At 41.0% G+C, this 22,540-nt stretch overlaps 1 protein-coding gene across 2 annotated transcripts in view; it reads right to left on the bottom strand.

Moving 5' to 3' along the window:
* The window catches only part of LOC142097601 (uncharacterized), a 43,923-nt gene that overhangs the window by 3,066 nt on the left and 18,317 nt on the right, over nucleotides 1-22,540 (bottom strand). For both annotated transcript variants that reach the window (XM_075179589.1, XM_075179588.1), the window contains exons 2-8: nucleotides 20,017-20,155; nucleotides 13,022-13,191; nucleotides 11,321-11,472; nucleotides 8,990-9,152; nucleotides 4,325-4,424; nucleotides 1,985-2,063; nucleotides 751-824 (exon numbers count right to left, since the gene is read on the bottom strand). In XM_075179589.1, the coding sequence (XP_075035690.1) occupies nucleotides 751-824; nucleotides 1,985-2,063; nucleotides 4,325-4,424; nucleotides 8,990-9,152; nucleotides 11,321-11,472; nucleotides 13,022-13,191; nucleotides 20,017-20,099 (821 nt within the window). In that variant the 5' untranslated portion in view covers nucleotides 20,100-20,155. The remainder of the gene's footprint in view (nucleotides 1-750; nucleotides 825-1,984; nucleotides 2,064-4,324; nucleotides 4,425-8,989; nucleotides 9,153-11,320; nucleotides 11,473-13,021; nucleotides 13,192-20,016; nucleotides 20,156-22,540) is intronic.

Here is a 22,540-nt window from a genome sequence, read left to right as displayed (position 1 = left end):
TGCTCCTATGCAAAATTGCATGCATCCGCACTTGCCCCCTACTTGCGCCTGAAGAGGCGTAACTATGGAAAAAAGGGGCGTTTTAAAGTAGACCAAGTACAGTAAATGCATGTTCATGGAATTGCAATTTAATCCAGACCTGAATGCAGGTGCATATACGCCTTTTGCGCACCAGCCTCACTGCCCCCCCTGCAACAAGCTTCATTCCATTAAATTTGCAGTAGAAAGGTCTGATTATCAGGAAAAAGGGGGCAGGATAAATCAGTACCAAACAATCAGAGTGAAGGAGGGGAATGACTATGCAAAATCGCTCCCACCCCCCAAACACCCCCCCAAAGTCTGTAATTTTGTAAAATGTACTAAATAAATGATAGCTAGAATCTGATTGGTTGTTATAGGCAACATCTCCACTATTTCAAACCCGCAGTTTTGTAACTATACCCCTAGGTCTGCCCCTTGCCAGCACTAGCTAACCGCTTCTGATTTGCTGATTGTGATTTCACTCCTGAAGATGCTGGGTGCTTTCTTCATTGATCGTAGATGAGTGCGACTCAGCATATGGGCTGAAATACTCTTTTTATGTGCTCATTTTTGGGAAGTAAATTCCGCCCAATAACATAGAATGGGTTTAATATTTCCATGTGTGTGCACTTAGGTACAACTGTTAGTCACAAGATAAATAGTATTGACGTTGCAGCTGAAAGGATCTTTAGTAAGAGTTAACTAAACAGAAAATATGGAAGTACTTACTAAATAGTTTTTTTACTTCTTTTGTTCTCATTTGGTAAAATGTTGCAGTTCATTTCAGATTTTAACACTGGTACCTACGGAAAGACAATTAACAACGTCAGCAGGTGCTAGTGATTATTCATTAAACTGTTTTGGAGCAAGCTTCAATACATTAGTCTACTGCAAGGTTTACAGTCTTCAGTTTGTACCATTTTTCTTTTATATCATTGTGTTTACACTATGATTTCAGCAGTTTGACCACACCCATGATTCAATTAAAATACAGAATGTTGCAACACTAACAAAGCTTCAGAGTTAAACATTACAGGACATTTTGTAAGGCTCTTATAAAGTAAACAGTAGGTGACATGATAGAAATGGACAACATATTACACTAAGCTAGCTTACAAGGAGGACACCTGACATTTCAAAAAAATTAATTTCTGTCTTTTTATATTTTAACAAGTTAACCCGTGCATGATACTCATGCATTCTAGTCAAATCAAGCTACTTAAGGTGTTAAAAAGGTTCTTGTCATGCATTTGGGCCATAGCCCAGGCCTCAACCACCAACCACTCCCCACTGTCACCCCCGGCAACCACCAACCACTCCCCACTGTCACCCCCGGCAACCACCAACCACTCCCAACTGTCACTTCTCCTTCAAGAAATATATATATATTTTTTTAAAATCTTTATAAACACTTTTAACAATTAACAAATGAAATTAACAAATTAAAAACATCTTAGTATACCAAATTTCAGCCCTTTCTGAATTTTTTTCCCACACACACTAAGAATTTAGTAGGTCAGTGTATAACTCCGCCCAGCAGGTGGCGCTGCAGCTTGGTTTTATTTTTTCCACACACACACAGACAGACAGACAGACTAACACACGCCACTAGACATTTATATTATAGATCTTTTACATATAAGTAGCAATTGTACACAGCCATGGACAACAGAGTACCAAACCTGGGCACTAAATAGAAATGTGGGCTATGCCATGGTATGACTGACTGCACACATTTTCAGGGATGTCAACTCATCCCTTTAATTACTAACATGTATAATTATATAAGTTGGAATAGACCGCCTTGTAAATATGGGACGACTGTAAGATATGGCTGCCTCAATTGTGTGTAGATGAAAGGTGCTCTTTAAGATGGATATGGTCATTTCTAAAATAAATTCTAAATATGTATAAGTTGTAGGTGATAACACCCAGTTTTACTCAAAACAATATTTGAGCTAACCTGTGATGTGTGCAGTAAGTTATATACCAGACGACTTCTCGCAGGATCCGGGATATTATTACACCACTTCTTCTTACAGCTGTTATTAGATAAGACATGGTTAGTAAAAAGCAGTTACAACTGATAATAACTTAAAAGAAAGCCAGCACCATAGGTTTTATTCACATGTGCAAAATTAAATATAATTTATTTATTATTGTTTATTTGTATGAAACACCCCACTGGCATAGTTATTCACACCTCTGAATGTGTGGACCCAGCACTAGGACCCAGAGGAGACACACCAGGAACAATTGCTTAGCAACACAAGGCTGGTATGAGCTAAGGAGACGTGTGTGTGGAGAGAGTGGCAGCCAGGGACCCAGGGCAGAGGGGAGGATGTTCCGGGACCCCTGGCAATCTGGGGAACAGGTCCATGGTCTACTGCCTCAAGGGCCAAAGTACATTATGACAGAGAGAATATGAGTGAAGTGGGACAGATTATGGGGGAAATTAGCTCAGAATGTGGCTGTATGATAAAGAGGACCTCAGTCTGGGGGAATATACCGCATTACCTCAGAATATAACGGTATGGCTGAGAGACACGGCATCTGAGTGAGAGACCTAGAGACTTCCTGCTGAGGACAGAGAGGCAGCAGTGTGTATATTGAAGGGGCTGAGAGAACACTAGCAAGTAAGTGACAGATCCCAAACAAGGGAGTAGTCACCCCCCAGAGGAGGGTGAGCAGGGCAGAGAAAACACTAGCAAGGATAGTGCTAGAGCCAAGTGAGAAATGTACCCTCACAGAAGAGAGGTGAGCAAAACACTTCTGAGAGAGAATGGATATGCACTGAAGCACCACTTTATCTGTGATTGTCTTATTAACATATCCACGATCTATACCATTAAGATTTGTGAAGGAGGAAAAAGGGATTTGATTTATTATTGCAACTGTTTAAGAATGTACTGGAGTGAAGGAGTGTAAATAAAACATTTCTATTTTGCACTAGAGAGATGACCTGGCGCCCAAGTTACTGTGAACTCTATAGCACTGCACTATGCAACAACACCTCTGTCCACATTTAACAGACATTGCTGTAAACCCTGCATGTGCGGGCACCCTCTGGTCACTTAGGACCACACCCAAGAGCTAGCCAGGGCAGAGAATAGCGCAGGTGAGAAAGCACATTACCCACCTATGCACCCCAAGGACCACGCACAGTGACAAGGGGTTACATGTATAGAGCCACCATATTACACAGCACTGAACAGAGAATATTTAATCATGCACATCAGGCTCTGACTCCTTGGAGCTCACAGTCTTATTTATCTACCACACAAACACACACACTAGGGTCCAGTTTTTAGGGCAGATAATTAACCTACCTCTATGTTTTTGGACCATGGGAGGAAAGCGGAGCCCCCAGAGAAAACCCACGAAACCATTGGGGATAACATACAAATTGCACACAGAGAAGTCTCTGGTTGAAATTGAACAATTGCAAATGAGTTCATTCGAAAAATTTGCTTATTTGTTATATTATGATTAATGTCCACACACCGTATGACACTAGCACTTGGGCCAAGTACATCTGTGTGGCCAAACTTAGCGAGAAGCCAGTCATTTAGTACTTGGGCTGAGCGGCCAGGAAAGGTCCATCTTCAGGTGTTAGCAGGCTCAAAGGATTACTGCACACAAAGCTTATAACTATCATCTTCCCATTGCATTTTCCAACCTGCCCAACAATGATCCAATTAATTTTATTTATGTATTGTGCTAATTTTGGGTCCAGATATAAGCAACATGTAGCTCTCCAGCTATAGTGTGACTCTGCTTTTGAGCCACCTCTCACTGATATAGAGCATCTCAGACTTAGGGGTAGATTTACTAAACATTCTAAAAAGGAAATGTTGAAGTGATATCCATAGCAACCAATCAGATTCTAGCTACCATTTATCTAGTACATTCATGAAAATGATAGCTAGAATATGATTGGTAGCTATGGGCAAAACCTCCACTTTTCCTTTTTAGAATTTTTAGTAAATCTACCCCTTACTATCTTTATTGACATTAATTACAATCTACTGTCACATGACATCTGCAGATTATGAAAGCAGATTCACAGAAGACAGGAGAATCATAAACAGATACATGCAATTTAAGCTGAGTATTTTTAATTAAATAATTTTGCAATGTTATATTAGGTTTATTTGTATACATTAAAAATCAATTTCAATTATAGTATTCATTTTTTAATATGGCAGTATGTAAATATAAATATTATTAAAAATGAAAAAAATGTTGTGCACAAAATATAAGCTAAATGTATATAATAGTAACAAATAATTATTGTACTTACAAAGAGACACAAGCAGAGCACAACAAAATGCAAATAAAGATCACTGGCCCAGACGCTGGGACAATTATTGCCATTATATCATGAGGAAGGAGATTGTAGTCTGTAGACAAACACATATATATCATTTTCATATTTCACTGAGTGTATAATAATACATGCAGTTAATAATGATTATTATTATAGACAAAATATTGTGACATTTGCGTAACATCTGAAAAGTGTATACTATAACCATACTGACTTGTTTAAAATAAAATGGAAAGAAAACATGTTGGCATTACATTCATTTAATATATGGAAAGGAATTTTCCCCTCCAGATAACTAACTTAATGGGTTGTATATGCCTTCTGCATATGTTACTCAATTAATCATTATCATCATCGTTTACTTGTAAGGTGCCATGAAACTCTGCATTGCCGGACAGTCAGAATGATAAATTATACAAAATTCAAATCACACATAAGAATAAAACAAGCACATATGAGGTTTACAAAAAGATGCAGACAGTTATAGAAGTTGAGACGTTATAGAGTGCACTGTTCAGTCTAGAGGCAAACAGATATGAGACAATAGAAGGTAGTGGAACTCTGGAGATGGGAGAGTAGTTGGCAGAATATTCAGAGGGAGCAGTATCAGGTGGGGTTAGTATAGACTTTAGTGGAAAGGTGGGTTTTGAAAGAGTCCTTGGAAGATTGAAGATAGTGAGATATTCTGGTCAGGCAGGATGGGGAGTTCTTTAAGTAGGGAGCAGCACGGGAGAAGTCTTTGAGGCAGGAGTGAGAGATGGTTATCAGAGAGGAGGTGCAGTTCAGAGGCAGATCTAAGTGAGCAAGAAGGAATGTATCATGTAATCAGGCCAGACATGTATAAAGGTGAATTTGGTGAGGTCTTTAAAGGTAAGGGTGAGTAACTTGAATTGAATTCTGGATGTAATGGGAGGCCAGTGTAGGAATTTGCATTGTGGTTACTTATCTTACTAAATGCATTGCTTTTACTCAGAACCAACAAAAATAAATAACTGGTAGATATAAAGACACTGATGAACAACACAGTAGTAAGACAGAACGCTAAAGCAATGTCAAGGTAAAAGTTGCACGATGGCATGCACAAACCAATACATTTAATTTGCCTGAAGGTGTAATCCACCAGCTCTGCAGAACTCAAAACATTTGCATCAGTAAATATGATTAAAGAAAGTTAATGTGTAAGGCAGACTATATTGTATCTGATATTGGTGGTCACATGGACTACAATTGCAGCAATAGCCCGTGGGGACTCGCTCCTGATGGAGCGCTCTGATTGGCTCCCATTAGTTCAAATGGCATTGCACTCCCAGTCTCTGTACTCCTCACTACCTGCCTCTCAAGATAGATGCCTACTATCACCACCCCTAGTCCTGGGGGCATCTATATTGCACTCTACGGGAAAGGTGGCTTGCTATCTAGATGAACACGTTGGGCCTGATTCATTAAGGAGAGCAAAACCAAAAAAAGGAGTACATTTGCTCCTGGACAAGGGGTGCTAGTTTATTATTTTGCATGTAAGGAAAATACTGTCTGCTTTTTCATATAGCACACAAATACTTGACAGCTTGGCAGTGTTTCTCAAACCCAGTCCTCAAGACCCCTGGGTTAGGGAAACACTACTATAGATGAAGACCTCTTGTATACTTTATTGGTTCTAGGGATTCATCTGCTGTCCTGCAGGAGACCTAACACCCAGTAAATATGTTTTTGCTTTTTGTTCTGACCTTAGAAATAATTTTTGCAGGCACTTCTTATATCCCAGTGACAATGAGTGTGCCAAACAACTACATATACAATGATGGTTTGCATTATATGTCTCTTCCCTGCAAAGTTTCCACTTGCCGCTTTTTTCCCTGATTTCCGAAAAATTTGATCTCTTTTGGGACAACTAGGACGCTACCCTTAAAAACGGGAAACATTCAGTTTTATTAAAAAGTTATTTTTTTAATGTAAGTAACACAAAAATGGCCACCACCGCTCCCTGCTCATGCACACCTTGGACCTTGGACTCACCCAGACTGGGTGGAGGGAGGGGTTCAGTTTCCCACTCTCTGCTGAACAGTAGAACTGGCACCAGAGTGACTGAAGAGGAGCTTGTGTGTGCGGCTGGTTGTGGAACTTTGTTTGAACTTGTTTTAGGGTCAGATATTTTGTGTGGCAAATGCTGTGTGGCACTTAGTGACGTCAATGAGTGGTGTTGGGTGGCCAGTTGAACATTGGCACTGGCATCAAAGTGGCTGAAGAGGAGCTCAGCATCAGTATACACCATACTTGCCAACTCTCCCTGAATGTCAGGGAGACTCCCTGTAATAGGAATGATCTCCCTCACTCCCTGAAGAGTCTGGCATTCTCCCTGATGCTGAGCCAGTACAAGACGTGGTTGGCTTCGACCATCTGTAGCATGATGACACAGTTCAGAAATTGTGTCCTATGTCCATGTATTGATGCCTATGGAGATGGCCATTTTCATGGAGACCAAGATTTAATCAAAGACTGACAGGTAAGACAACATGACTTCAGTAATGGAGACAGAAATGTAAAAGACACTTCAGTCTTCAGTAGAAATTCATTAGCTGCTCTTCTTGAACGCATAGTTGCCTACTCTCTAAGAATGTCCGGGAGACTTCCGCATTTCTGGGAGACCTCCCGGGTTCCTGGGAGAGCAGGGCAACTTCCCGGTACTCGCCCCCGCAATAGATAAGTGGCAGGGGTGGGGCTTAATGATGCAAATATCTCATCATCTTAGCCCCACCCCATGCTGTAATTGGCCAAAATTGTGACAATCGTTTAGAGGCGGGGCCAGAATTATGGGATTCGTCAAGCCCTGCCCCCGCACGCCCACCTCCCCCGGGATCTCCCTGAAGCCAACAGGGAAAAGTTGGCAAGTATGGTATACACTAGTGTTTGCGCCAGTCAAGTCAATAAGTTGTCTGTGCTGGCAGGTGAACAGTGGTACTGGCATTCGAGTGAATGCTCAGCATCAGCACGCAGTGGGGGCATCAGCAGCAGAGATACATAGCAGTAGTTGGACAGTGCAGGCAGTCACAGTCTCTAGCTTATCTGCAGACTGAAACAACAATGGCAATATCACAGGAAACTTAGTTGTGTAAGATGTCATGTGAAGTTCACCTTTTTAAGCATATACAGCAGTGTTTTTGCTAGAAAAAAAAATTATGTGTCTGATACCCAGAGGAGCAAAAGTAAACTAAATTTCCCACAGACCAGGCATTGCTGTATTTTGTATACTGAACCTTATAGTTACCATGTTGTGCTAGCAAATTAATGTGCTTGGGCTATTAAATGTAATGATAGACACTTGTTTGAAATATCATTTAATATGAAGATGGAAATGCTTCTGTTTTTGAGAAAATGAAAAAGTATTAAATGGGCAGTTGATGGTAGAGGCTGGGGCATAAAGATCCCTATTCATCTCTGGATGACCATTGTATGTAGATAGTTGAAGGTGTGAATACTTCCAGCAGGCTTTGGATGCCTATGGCTGACATGGGAATCATTCTCCTTGACTCACTTTGTACTGTGGTTCTCTGTTTGACAACAAACGGAATTAGGTCTCACTGTATACTCCACCTCGTGTGTGCGGTTTTGCTATGTATCAATAAAACCCACCGGCCATTAGGCTGGGGCTTGTCGGCACTTATTAATTTATTTCTTAACACATAGCACTTGTCACAAGCACTTTTTATGTGTCTTTCTTTTTTGATTCTTGACTGGCACGTTTTGGATGGGGTTTGGGTATAGATCCTTATGGGCGACCCTCTCTCCCGAAGTTATCTGAGGCTCTCTTCATTGGGGGATACTAAAGAACCAGTCCCCTGGGGGAAGCTTCGGACGACCTTGGGGTAAAGGGGACCACCTGAGCCTTGTGGCAGGGGTGGTCCTGAAGACCCTTGCCTCCTAAAGGCCTTTTGGCTCCGGAGGTCGGAGATGTAAAGAGGCTCTCCCTAGTTTTGATGAAGGAGGGCCCGAAGATCTCTGGGGCATTCTGTTTTCTGAGGGATGGGGAGGAACGGGGCCCTTTTGGGAAGAGTCCAAAGACCCAAGCCCCAACACAGTCACAGACTGCAGGGGGTGATTTGTAACACGCACCTCGGGCTTAAATAAAAATAAAAAAATAAATAAGAAATAGAACTTGGAAAATAAGACTATGTACATTGAGGATCAGGCACAACACACAGTAGCATTGTATGTGCTAGAATACCAGGCACATGAAAGAAAAAGTAAGTCTATATGTCCTGCTCATTTTTGTCTAATTTGAGTATATTAAATACAAACTTAGCGGACATTACTGGACTGTACTATAATGTTTATGAATTTTATCTCAAGTGGCTCATTAACACTATGCACATCTGGGGGTAAATGTATCAAGCTGAGAGTTTTCCGGCGGGTTTGAAAAACCAATCAGATTCTAGCTGTCATTTATTTAGCACATTCAACAAAATGACAGCTAGAATCTGAGTGGTTGCTATAGGCAACATCTCCACTTTTCAAACCCGCCGGAAAACTCTCAGCTTGATACATTTACCCCCTGATGTTGTTCTGTCCTACATATGTGCTTCTTCTGTGGAATCATGAACCGTAATAAGGGATCTGCAAAGAAGAGTATCTTTGGACTCTTACCATTGTGCCACTCAGCACTCGGACTCCATTCACTCCAGGTCCCATCATAGGCAATACTGTTTGGCTTTGATTTGACCTTCATAATATAGTCGTGTCCTCGTCTCAGAAGTCTGTTTTTGATTATGTAGTGGGATTCCACTTGGTGCAGTGTAGTAGTTTTCACCTGTGAAAGTCAATCAAAAGAATTAATAACTGTTTCACAACATAGTAGAAACACTATAACTAATGATTATTACACCGATCACCATGTAGGTTCTGTATGATTCTTTTTGCTAATGAAAACTGGTCTGAGATGCATCATTCTTGTCCTAAAGTTCCAAAATTATTATTAATGGTGACTGGTGGTTTTTAAGTTTATGTGAAGTACAACAAAGAGTCAACTAACACATCAGTCCACATTTGACATCAGGTTAGTATAAGGTAGTGATGGGATTAAACCTGCTGCTATGCTTTAAAGCTGTCATCCCAGCAATCTGATTGGGAAAAGCACTGGCACATTCACCAATCAGAGTACTCAATGAAAAGCGTAAGTCTCTCAATATACGCCAATTGGTACAGTGAGCTGTTTAGAGGATATGACAGCTTTGTGGCACTTCTCCAGTTTGCCGCAGAGAGACAACGCAGGGCACAGGATCAGTAAGTACCCTATTGAGGTCTGCATTGTTAAGTCACCAGAGGTCAGGGTCTGCCTTAACTTGTACTGTATATATGGACAACTTAATGACCCGAGGAATGAGACGTAGACTATTATCTAATAGACACTGTCCTTTACTCTCAGCCATGGAGTCTTTTGATTACCTTCTGCTCTGTTTTTGCTTATGTTTCATAGAACCTAATTGTTAGATCATTTGCACTGCAGTTCTTGTGACCATTCAAGGGGATAGTGAGCATTTATAACTCTTCTGTTTCTCTCAGGGCTTCCCGGACAACTGTTTCAGTGTCTTAGTTTTCTGAACTCCTTTACCTGATACTGAATTACTCTGTACTGATCAGGCTTATTTGAAATGAGCTACCTACCCTGACCATTCTTCTCTCAGCAGACACCTAGTGAGACTAGCCTGCAAGCCGTGACTTGTGAGTTCCCTGTTCCAGGTTAGAAAGTGCCATTTACTCGTGGCATATTTGTTAGCAAATTACAGGGATTTCAAGGTGATATTGTAGTAAAAACAATATGGAGTTTATTGCAGTACAGCGCTTATAATGATGGACAGAGCTCAAGCACATTGAGTTTGGCAGTAATCAAGAGGTATGTAGGTGATACCACATCCTCTGAGGTAATGCAGAAAAGAGTCACAGTCAATGCAGGAACATAACACAGAGTCTCTGAGGCAATGCTAGTGTAGATTCTCACAGTTTTTAAAGCAATGCAATATAACAGTCCCACGCTCACAGCGAAGCCCTGCAGAGTGAGCAAATGATAATTACTGTAGTCCATGCATGAGATACTGTGTAAAGCTATATGAATAGCATGTAGATGCAAAGCCAGATATCAGGAGCCAGGTGATAAATGAAAGCAGAACCAGGAACCAGCAGACTATAGGATGCAAAGTCAGGTATTCGGGAGCCAGAACACAGACAAATGCAGAGACAGGAAGTACTGATGCAAGGTCAGAAGAACACAGATTTAGGAACCCAGAAGCTATTGTGTAACACTATCACTGGCAATGAGCACAGGACAGATTAGAACTTATAAAGTGCAGCCCTAGACTCAGAGGGAGACACACCTGAACTGCATATCAGGTTTGAGTAAAAAGCAGAATGCATTGCAGATGAAAACCTAACAATACTAGGTCAAGATCTGTGACATTAATTGAGCATTGTGATAAGGCCTTGCAGTGACTTCTAATCTGCTATATCCAACCATCATCGGGCAATTCATCTATTTAGAAATTCAGAACTGTTTTTCTCATTTAATCCACCGAATGCCATTAAAGTCTCTATGTTCCATGTCTCAGACATGGACCACTACAGACACAGATTGATCATCTCATTAGTATTATTTCATTTATTATCTAGTTTTATCTACACATTTGTAACCTTCTTATTATTAATATTTTAATACTATTGTTAGTATTAATACTTTAAAAGTATTATTAACATTTATTTATATATTCCATTGACACCATAAACCAATGGTTTCCTCCTTTAAGTGCTACAGTGAGAAATATTCTTACACTCTCATCTCCTGGCAAGAAACTGCTGAAATGCAAGGGCTACCCTGTTTAATAAAATCAATCACATTTTTATAACTTTTATGGCCTATATCCAATTTTCTGACATTTGCAGGAGTTGAGGACCTTTTACAGGCAGAACAGGGTAATTGAGTGTTACCTCTTCTGGTTCTTGCTTGCTGCTAATTTGGACTGCAAAAAATAGCTTTTGGAACAAGTAGTCCTCTTCTGTGTACCTGCTGTCCCAGCGAAATATTGCAGTCTCATCATCACCGTGTTCAATAGTAACATTTGCTGGAGGTTTTGGTTTAACTGTATAATTCAGACAAAAAAATTCATGTTGTTACAGCTACAACCTCACACTGGAAAATAGCCAGAAACATTTATACTGCTGAACATTCTACAACATGAAGGCAAAATGTCTTTTTATATGGGTGGCCTACACCATACTTGCCAACTCTCCCGGACTCAGAATTCAGGTCAGTCTCTCAGACTCCTGGGAGAGCTGGCATTTCTCTCGCATCCCGCAAATCCCTTGGTGAAATGACGCGATTCCCAGCGACAAAACGTCATTTTACTCGTGGAGGCGGGGCCAAAATGACATGATTCAAGGCGCCCCGCCCCCTCCCGCCCTCTAGGCACGCCCCTCTCCCGGACTCCTGAAATTCGGGTCAGTCTCTCGGACTCCCGGGAGAGCTGGCATTTCTCTGGCATCCCGCAAATCCCTTTGTGAAATGGCGCGATTACCCGCGACAAAACGTCATTTTACTCATGGAGGCGGGGCCAAAATGACACGATTCAAGGCGCCCCTCTCCCGGACATCGCCTACTGAAGGTAGGCAAGTATGGCCTACACCCAGTCTGGCTGGCCTTTCTTTGCATCAAAGTAAAGTTCACAGTGCTTTTCTGGGCTGTGTGCAGTCAAACAACATAGTATATACTACCAACACCAGTCACAAACAAAAATCACAAGTTAGTTCCCAAATCCTCTCAAAATTTTTACAGACACACCTTTCTTATAAGAGATCAGCACACAGGTGAACTTAAACATAATTAACCCCTTCTTATAACACATATGTTCTGGGATAAAAATATCTTGTTTCTCAAAAAGATTGCAATTTTTACAGAGGAGAGTTTGCACCCTGAAAGAGGGACGAGGGATGCTTCAGTCCTGCATTTATTGCGCTCAGCAGTGCATAATCATTGATTATATAACCTATCACTGGGGTAGTTTACTGTTCTGGACCTCACTGATAATGCAGTCTTACAGCAGTCTTACAGCAGATTAGTTGCCTACCCTACATTGTTTGCCCATTTTAATTCCTAAATGTCCTGTATATCCCTACACAGGTATCCACCTGTCATACTTGCCAACTCTCCCAGAATGTCTAGGAGACTCCCGAAATCCGGGTAGGTCTAACAGACTCCTGGGAGAGCAGGCAAGTATCCCGCATACTGCTATTTGATGGCCAAAATTATGTGATTTGCGGTGAAACGCGTAATTTTGGCCCCGCCCATAACAAAATGATGTTTTTGTCGCCGGGGTGGGGCCAAAATGGCGCGATTGACCGTGCCCCGCCCCCTCCTGTCCTCCTACCACGCCCCCTGCCTGGGGTCTCCCGGAATTAACTGTTCAAAGGTGGGCAAGTATGGTGGATGTTAATGGCCATTTAGTAGTGGAATGGTCATGACAGCAGAACAGACCAAGGCCCGATAAATGATGAATAGATAAAGCCAGGGGTGGTCATTAAAGAAAAACAAGAGACTGGGTTAAAAGGAGAGTGATCCAACTTCACACATGGGCCAAATCAAGCATTGAGTGTAGAGTGTAAAAGACTAGTAGAACAAGTTATCAGCTTTACCTTTTTTCGGTGGCACCACAGTGATGTTTTGAACAGATGTCCCATGTGACTTGACCAGAATGTTGTACACATCAGAGGCCACGAAAAAATCAACTTTAATGTGACAGATACATTCATTAGGTGACCTGGAATCAACGCGTGGCATGTTCTCTGGAATACACTCGTAGGTTCTGAAATCATAGTAGATAAGAAATGATTCCTTTCCATAGCAGGGACTCTCCAACATACTTATTAATGAGTCAACACCTTGGGAAGTGGAAGATTTATTAATACTGGTGCAAAGGAAAAAGGTAGTGTTGCTCATAGTAACCAGAGGAGCATAAAAAGTGACTGAATCTAATTGGTAGCTATGGCTTTGCCCCTTGTATCATTTTTCACTGGTGGCCAACAAAGTATTGTGGCATCTATGTTTATTATAGCTGGAAATGTGCGGTAGTTTGCATTATTTTATTCCTAGAATTCCCGCATCTGACCCTTCCTCTCACAAGACGCCACCAAAACCATCATCCACGCACTCATCATTTCCCGCCTTGACTACTGCAACCTTCTCCTCACTGGCCTCCCCCTCTCCCATCTCGCAACCCTCCAATCTGTACTTAATGCTGCTGCTAGACTCATCTTTCTCTCACGCCGCTCCTCCTCTGCCTCCCCTCTCTACCATGCCCTACACTGGCTCCCTTTCCCATACAGAATCCTCTTTAAACTCCTTAATGCCACTTACAAAGCTCTCTCCCAGTCTACTGCCCCCTACATCTCTAACCTCCTCACCATTCACACTCCTGCCCGCTCCCTGCGCTCGGCAAACGACCGTCACCTCTCCTCCACTCTGATTACCTCGTCCCACTCCAGAATCCAAGACTTCTCCCGAGCTGCTCCCCTGCACTGGAATGACCTCCCTCGCTCCATCCGTCTCGCTCCCAATCTGTGCTCCTTCAAACGGGCACTCAAAACTCACCTGTTCCTGAAAGCTTTCCAACCATCCACTTAACCCCTCATCTACTCTGCTGTTCTCCCCCCTCTCCCCTGGTCCCTTTTCTCCCTCGCATCACTGCCTCCCTTTCGTGCCTGTTTTGTCCACCTTCCCTTAGGATGTGAGCTCGCATGAGCAGGGCCCCTCTCCCCTCCTGTCTCCATACCTACTCTTCTGCTCCGTATTTACTCCATATATCTGCCCGGAGTTTCTGAAGCATTGATACTTTGTGTTTATTGTTCATTAATGTTTCACCCTGTATGGTCTACTGTTTGTATTATGTAAGGCGCTGCGGAAACCTTGTGGCGCCTGACAAATAAATGATAATAATAATAATAATAGTCTCAATGGCATTTCTCAGTAAAGTAATAGCTGCCAGGGTCAGATTATAATGGGGGGAGTTTGGGTCCATTGCTGTAATGGGGCCCAAACCTTCCTCATTCAAATTCATTACTGCAAGTATGACCTTCAGAAAACATAAACAGTTTATTTTATCTGAATAAATAAAAAAATAGGAATGTTACAGCGCTGTGGTAGTGATCACATAGGGAAAAGTGGCATTTCCTCCAGTAATATAAGTGGTACAAATATTCATAAGTGAATAAAAAAGTATACTTAAATTTGAAGATGTGAAGATCTTTTCATTCAGAATTTTCCTCCAATATTTGATGGCATAATATAAAAAATACAAAAACACAACATAGTGTAATACAGTCACAAAAGCTGAGGTTGTACAGTGAATGTGTACTATACAACCTCAGCTTTTGTGACTGTATTACACTATGTTGTGTTTTTGTATTTTTTATTTTATGCCATCAAATATTGGAGGAAAATTGCTAGGAACTGCCGTCCGTGTGTTTGTGTCATTGCTCTGTCGCTTACCATCCAGCCAGGTCGCTGCAGTATTTGTCCGAAAGTGTATGTAAATAATATTGTGACCTGTTAGGCGATCAAAATTGACTGCAAATAACTTGAAATTAGTGTTATTGAGGTTAATAATAATGTAGGAACAAAAAAGAGCAAAAATATGTGATTTTAGCATATTTTATGATTTTTCCTAAAAATCCAAAACCAAAACACACAAGGGTGGTTTTACCAAAACCAAAACACAAAGCTAATCCAGATCCAAAACCAAAACCAGTTCACGGGGGTCAGTGAGCATCTCTACTTATAATATGCTGGTAGAAACCTACATATTGTAGACAGGGTGTGATTGCAAGTTTTGAGGCTTGGAGAGATTGAATTAGATCCCTGCTCTTTGTTTACTAAGGAATCCCAGCTTCTCTCGGCTTCCTGTACTGGGCGAAATTTTGCATTTCACTTGAATCAGAATACCTTTTTGGTATCACTTTCACGTCCTGTTGTCCTGTTGTCAGGATGTCCCAAGTTGTTCAGTGGGCACAGGACAACTTGAAGCCAATCAGTTCATCAGAATGTTCACAGTGGTACTGAGTATTTGAAGAGGTGAGTGTGCTAATCTTCGGGAGGTAGTGACCTGTCCAGTCTTGTGAACATATAGTCAGTGGTGGATTTCTGTCCTAGTTCACTAAGCACTGCTTTGGATAGTTCACTAACCCATCCTGGCCACACTTATCAATCTCTCAAGGCCACAAGGCATTTCCACAAGGCGGGAGATTAGTGTTGTGGATGGAGCACAGATACAGATATTTTTTTCCACTTCTCTATAATTTATTAAGTCTCTTCAATGACTCTGCATTGTTATTGTTTCGTAAAACTACAATCATCACAGGACGTAAAAATCGGTTAAATTCACATAAAGAGCAGAATTTAATCATCTGTTCAAATCTTATTCGGTTGTCTTCTGGCACAATAGCAGGATAGCTTTGATGAAGCATGTTAACTTTGTTTAAACAGCCAATCTATCCACATCGAGCGTGACAGTGTTATGGCAACCAGCATAAACTTGTAGAACTTCACCTATAGCAGCCGCCTTTCCCGTAGAGACTAGTTATGCTCACAGGTACTCAGATGCTCCCAGGACTTACACTCAGTGTAGTACAAGTTTGTTTTCACATGGCAGCACACAGGTACAGGACATAATCTATGGAGTAGAGACAGGCCAGAGATCTGCGGACTGGACAGAGCACCGCTGGAGGCGTAAGGCACAAGCAGGGTCAGGGTCACAGGCAATGGTTCAGTGTCCGGGTACAGGCAGAAGGTCAGGGTCACAGACAATGGTTCAGAGTCCGGGAACGGGCAGAGGTCATACATGGGAGAACAATCTAAGGTTAAACACCAACACAGCACAGAAGCAGGAAGCAATACTGAGAACAGAATGCTATAACCGTCAGTGAGGCTCAGTACTCACTGCCTTAAATAATGCAAAGGGCCAATCAGGGCAAAGCCCATCAAGTGCTGCATAATTAATTACTGGCATGCAGCCAGTAAAAGGAAGAGAGAGACCAGCAGAGTTCTACCCTAATCAGCCACCATTGGCTGAGTCTTAGTAGTCCTGCGTGCACGCGCCTGGCTGTTTGACAGCTGGCCGGGCGCAGCAGCAGGTAGGTGCAGGCGTCCCGACGCGGAGACCAGAAGTGACGTCCCAGTCGTCATAGTGACGGCCGGGACGCCAGAGACCTGGGGCGGGGAGTCGCGGCTCCTGACAGGCAGTAAAGATATGGCATGGTGGCAAAGTAGTTAGCATTGCAGTGCTGGGGCCTTGGGTTCAATTCCATCCAGGATGCTATTTGCATGGAGTTTGCATGTTCTCCCACCCTGTGCTTCAGTTTCCACTCAGGTTCCAAAAACATACTGGTTTATGTTAATATGTTTATGTTTAGAATAATTCTCACCGACAAAGGCACCTTAGTGTTTGTGTCTATGTGTGCCTGTAGTAGAGAATTATAAGGTAAGCTCCTCCTCATCTACATGAATAAATGTGATGTACATGAATAAACATTTCTCTGATTGGAAAGTGCTGCATAATATGTTGGCAGTGTATAAATCAAGCATAATAATAATAAAATGTACAGCCACCCGTCAACAGTCCTATTAAGACACTTCCTAATTTACAGACAGTGGCTGAACTACCATCACTGCATAAGGTCTGGCTGCTAGGGTGCTACAGTGCCCCGAGATGAGCAGGGCCCTGCAATACCACTCCAACGTCTTGAGGCCCAATGCATGCTCAGAAGAACAGATGGTAGGCCAAGGAATGGTGGAATGGCATCATCGAGCCCTACCCCAAGTTTGCTTATGGGCCCGTCGATGTCCTGTTGTGCCTTTGCTTACAGTGTATCTGACTAAGGTCTGAAAACCTTCTTATATTCTCCTGCTTAGCCAGGGTGTCCTCAGTTGTTAAGTGGGCAGGGATGGAATATCCTGTAGCCAATCAGATCATCAGAATGTTCTCAGCAGCTGGAGAGAGTGTACTGATCTTGTGGGAGGCAGTGTGATGCAATGAGTTGAGGGTATAGGTAACCAAGAAGGGACAGAAAGAGTTGTATAGTGGAAGGAGCAGGGTGCTCCAACAGCACAAAGTAGGTATGTGAGGCTCCTATCACACTTATGTGGGAAAATTGTGCTATCAAATGCAGTTCACTATGAAATATAGTTCACACATCCAACTTGTTTCTATCACCATCCCAAAGCAAGAAACATTTATCACATACATCATCCTGAACATACTATAAATTAATAAACACATTCTAGTAGATAGATTGGCTAATATAGTTGTACATAATAAACCTATATATTCAAATCATGCATAGTGATAGTTTTAGTGGTAAGGATGGGCAATTAAAATTATGTGAAAGTTTCCTGTATGATACACAATGGTTCCACCAAACAGCAGGAATGTCAATAGGAATTTGGCTGTACCAATATATACAAATTTATGTTTGTCTTAATGGAAGGGAATAGGTCTCTAATGTGAATAGTCTGCTAGTACTTTACTTTCCTGCTTTATTGTAATATCTTTTATGCGTAATAATGGCTTGCTGTAAATCCTACTATATTATGCAATTAAATATCTTTGTGCTTTGGAACCACAATAATCGAATTGATCAATGTTTATTTGGTAAGCAATAAAAATACTTTAATAGTTTTGAAAGCAGAGCAGGGATCTGGGTGGCTAGATCGGTATCTCTGGACCCTTACCCAAATTTTGCAATGGGGCCCATGATGCACTATTCTGCACCTGTTTTCAGACTAGATTTATAGATGCTTTACTTCTGGATAGGTCAGGATCTGAGGAAAGCTTTGTCACTTTCATTTATTACATTAAATTTAATAGTGTAACTATGGAATTCACTTCTCATGTAGCGGAAAGCCTAGATTTAAAGTTAGAAGTAATAGACAATTAGGCTATATACAAAAGTTTTAGAAAAAACATAGCTGCAAAACCCTTCATTGGAAGTTCATGAGCCCTGTAATCCACATCTACTTGATGAGATAAGCAGTCAGATAATCTTCAAAGGAGACTGCATGCCAGAAGTTATACATGTAGCATGACATTTTCTAAAGGCATTCAAGAGGAACATGGATGTATTGCTTTACAAGTTATACAAGAAATTTAAGATCTCATTATTCTTACATATAAATATTTCCGTATGACAGACACTATTAAATCGTGACTACTTTCTGATACATTTATGAACATAATGCTGATCAGCCCTTGAGACATTAGCTTGTGTCCTTTAGAAGGTGCAGAGTGTTAGGGACAATCCCATTTTAATGACTGTGCATTGTTGTTTCGGGGGGAATTGAATGGGGGAGAAGGAGGGGGGATTTTACAGTGCAAACAAAGCTCAGAGGGGTTTTCCAAAGCCTCTCTGCTCACTACATCATGTGCCATGTGACTGTGGCTGTCACATGACATTGTGGGAACTCTGCATAATTATAAATCATTAATAGCAGCCTGAAGAAACAAACCAATGAAGATGGTAATTACCAATCTTCTTCTTATAGCTCTTTGGGAGGGATCCAATCAGGGTATGCCTATTGCAGAACTGTGAGTATCTATTTACCAATAAAAGAAATAGCCAGCATTAAATTTATGTTATTCAACCTTTTTATGTTTCAACCCCCAGTGGGTATTTTTCAACAATACATCCATTACAGGTTGAACTATTGCTGGTTATCTTTTGAATGAAAGTGGACACAATAAACTTCTCCTGTTGGTTACAATGAAGCACTGCTGTGGTCTACAAACTTGTTAAAATGAGCTACAATATACTGGAAGCAACATCCCAAACATTTCCTAACATCACTAGGTTTTAAAAACTCTGTTTCCAAATGTATTTATTATTTATCTACTATATCTGGTTCCAGTGGATACTGTGGCAATCTTAGCATTTTCCTCCTAAATTATAATTACCGTATATACTCGAGTATAAGTCGACCCAAATATAAGCCGAGGCACCTAATTTTACTACATAAAACTGGGAAAACTTATTGACTCGAGTATAAGCCTAGGGTGGAAAAGAGCGCTAATTTAAAAACCTAAATAAAAATGATAGGTTCAATCTATGAAATCATTTTTAGCTAAACCATAAATAACAGTAGATGACAAGGAACATTCATAAATGATTATAAAATCATTGGCATTGGGTACAACCTAACCTAAATAAAGGGGTATATAAGGGGTAGGGATATACATGTATGAACATGGTGGCTGTATTGTTTGTTCATTATGTAATTGCACTGTAAATTTTTTAAAAAAAAGGGGGGAGGGGAGGGAGGAGAGAGAGAGATTTTTTTTCACTTACCCGGCAGTGGAACGCATATGCGTTCCAACAACAGGAACTTGCGTTCCAAATGCCGAACTTCCTGTGTTGGAACGCATATGCAGAAGTTGAAGCCGAGGGTCCGGACACCAGGTAAGTTCACCCGTGTATAAGCCGAGTGCCCTTTTTCAGCATACAAAAGTATGCTGAAAAACTCGGCTTATACACGAGTATATACGGTAATGGTTTTCTAAGTCCTAGTTTTACAGTGCATCAATAATAAAAGTGGACATTGATTGACCCCTGACTATATTGGAGATAAATGCAAAGGAACTTACGTTTCTTCGTGATTATTATACTCCAATCGGAAATCATTACTGCAGTTGATGTTTGAGTAAGGGAATTTCCATAAGCAAAACATTTCGGTGAGATAGTCATTGAAGCAATCCAAGTCCAGTATTTGCAACTTTACCTGGGCTGGAGAGGTAGAAATACATTTTTAGAAGGAATATGTAACATATCTATCATAGTGCACATGTTCAAAGGCTAAACCTACAATATAGAGAATATACACCGCACAACAGTCATATTAAATTCAGTTTTTTACTGTAGGTAAAGGGGAGGGAAAAGGCACTTAGCTGACAGTGTCTTGTTTTTATGTGGAATGTTGGCAGGTATATGAAATGGCATAAATATTATTTTTATGTAATAATTTGTGTGCTGTAAATTGACAAATGTAGGCTAGATGACATAACATTGGAATTGATGGAAAGGACAGTTGGAATAAACTTGATAGAAAGGACAGTTGGAGTAGAATTGATGGAATGGACAGTTGGAATAGAACTGATGGAATGAACAGAGGGAATGAACTTGATGGAAAGGACAATTGGACTAGAATTGATGGAAAGGACAGTGGGAATAGAATTGATGGAATTGACAGTTGGAATAGAATTGATGGAATTGACAGTTGGAATAAACTTGATGGAAAGGACAGTTGGACTAGAATTGATGGAAAGGACAGTGGGAATATAATTGATGGAATTGACAGTTGGAATAGAATTGATGGAATGGACAATTGGAATAGAATTGATGGACTGGACAATTGGAATAAACTTGATAGAAAGGACAGTTGAAATAGAATTGTTGGAAAGGCCGGTTGTAATGGAATTGATGGAATGGACCGTTGGAATAGAATTGATGGAATGGACTGTTGGAAAAGAATTGATGGAATGGACAGTTGGAATGGAATTGATGAAATGGACAGTTACAATCGAATTGACGGAATTGATAGTTGGAATAAACTTAATAGAAAAGACAGTTAAAATAGAATTGATGGAAAGGACAGTTGGAATAGAATTGATAGAAAGGACAGTTGGAATAGAGTTAATGGAATGGAAGTGGGAATGGAATGATGGAATTGACAGTTGCAAAGGAATTGATGGAATTGACAGTTGGAATAGAATTGATGGAGTGGACAGTTTGAATAGATGTAAACAATTCTGCCTGGATGATACGAAAACCTTGGTGAAAAATACAAAACGGAGCAAGAAACATAAAGCAATGTTTTGAAGTCGCTAGAGGGCATGTACAAGCTAATAAAAAAGAAAGTTGCTTGAAGGTGAAACCCCTCTTTAAAGTGGACCTTTCATCACCCAAATTTTCTGTAATAAACCTTTCAATTCCGGGCATATCTTGTTGCAGTTTCAGGTATATGTACATTTTTAAGGTATGGATATTTTGTCAAGTAAAGGGCAATTTATTCCTTTATTCTGCTCACCAGCCCTGATGTATCTTAAATGCCAACCCCTTTGCAAAATAATAAGACTTGGGGGATGTATTTTCCACGAGAGTGTTCAGTGTGATTTTTGATCTTGTGGAGCAAGTATAGACCACTTTGCTACATGCACTTTATTTCTGACTAGAAATGGAAGGTCTTCTCAAGCAGTTTCATTTTGATATTTGAAACTTGGCATCCGCCATTGGAAGCACGGTGATGGAGCCAGAGAGGAGTAACGTTGCTGCAAAATTATGAGCAAATTTAGTTTTGCAGAGATGCAGAAAGGTCTTCAAGATCTGCTTATACCATACGGTGGAATGTAATGTAAATTTGCACCTCACCGAATGCATAGAGCTGGGACTATGATGGTCAATTCATTCTGCTGTGTGTGGTATGGATCATCATCATCATTTATTTATATAGCGCCACTAATTCCGCAGCGCTGTACAGAGAACTCACTCACATCAGTCCCTTCTCCATTGGGGCTTACAGTCTAAATTCCCTAACACACACACACACATACACACAGACAGAGAGAAGGAGAGACTTGGGTCAATTTGACAGCAGCCAATTAACCTACCAGTATGTTTTTGGAGTGTGGGAAGAAACTGGAGCACTCGGAGGAAACCCACGCAAACACGGGGATAACATACAAACTCCTCACAGATAGGGCCACGGTCAGGAATTGACCCCAGTGCTGTGAGGCAGAAGTGGTAACCACTATGCCACCATGCTGCCCAAATGGATAGGCTAGGACTGAGATTAATTAAAGCAGCACAAACCAAGTAGGGTGAAAAGTTCACATTACCAGGTGCTATTCACTGGAGCCTGGGGATTGTGATATGAAACTATTTTTCTCATGGTTCAGTGGTTCTTCTCACAGCACCAACCAACATCTGGGCCTGTGTGATACAATAAGAAGTAGCTTTAAAGCCAAATTCCGTCATCAATACCTTGCGGTCAAAGGCGGAATAAGGAGAATACTTCACGGAACAGTTTTAAAAAGTTTTAAAAATATTGTTCATCTCTAGTTAGAGCATAAGAGGTTAGTAGCTGTATTTCACTTTTGACTTTTTTTTACCGGT

The sequence above is a fragment of the Mixophyes fleayi genome, chromosome 7, assembly GCF_038048845.1.
Source record: "Mixophyes fleayi isolate aMixFle1 chromosome 7, aMixFle1.hap1, whole genome shotgun sequence".
Taxonomy (NCBI): Eukaryota; Metazoa; Chordata; class Amphibia; order Anura; family Limnodynastidae; genus Mixophyes; species Mixophyes fleayi.
This window is presented reverse-complemented; position numbering and strand designations above follow the sequence as displayed.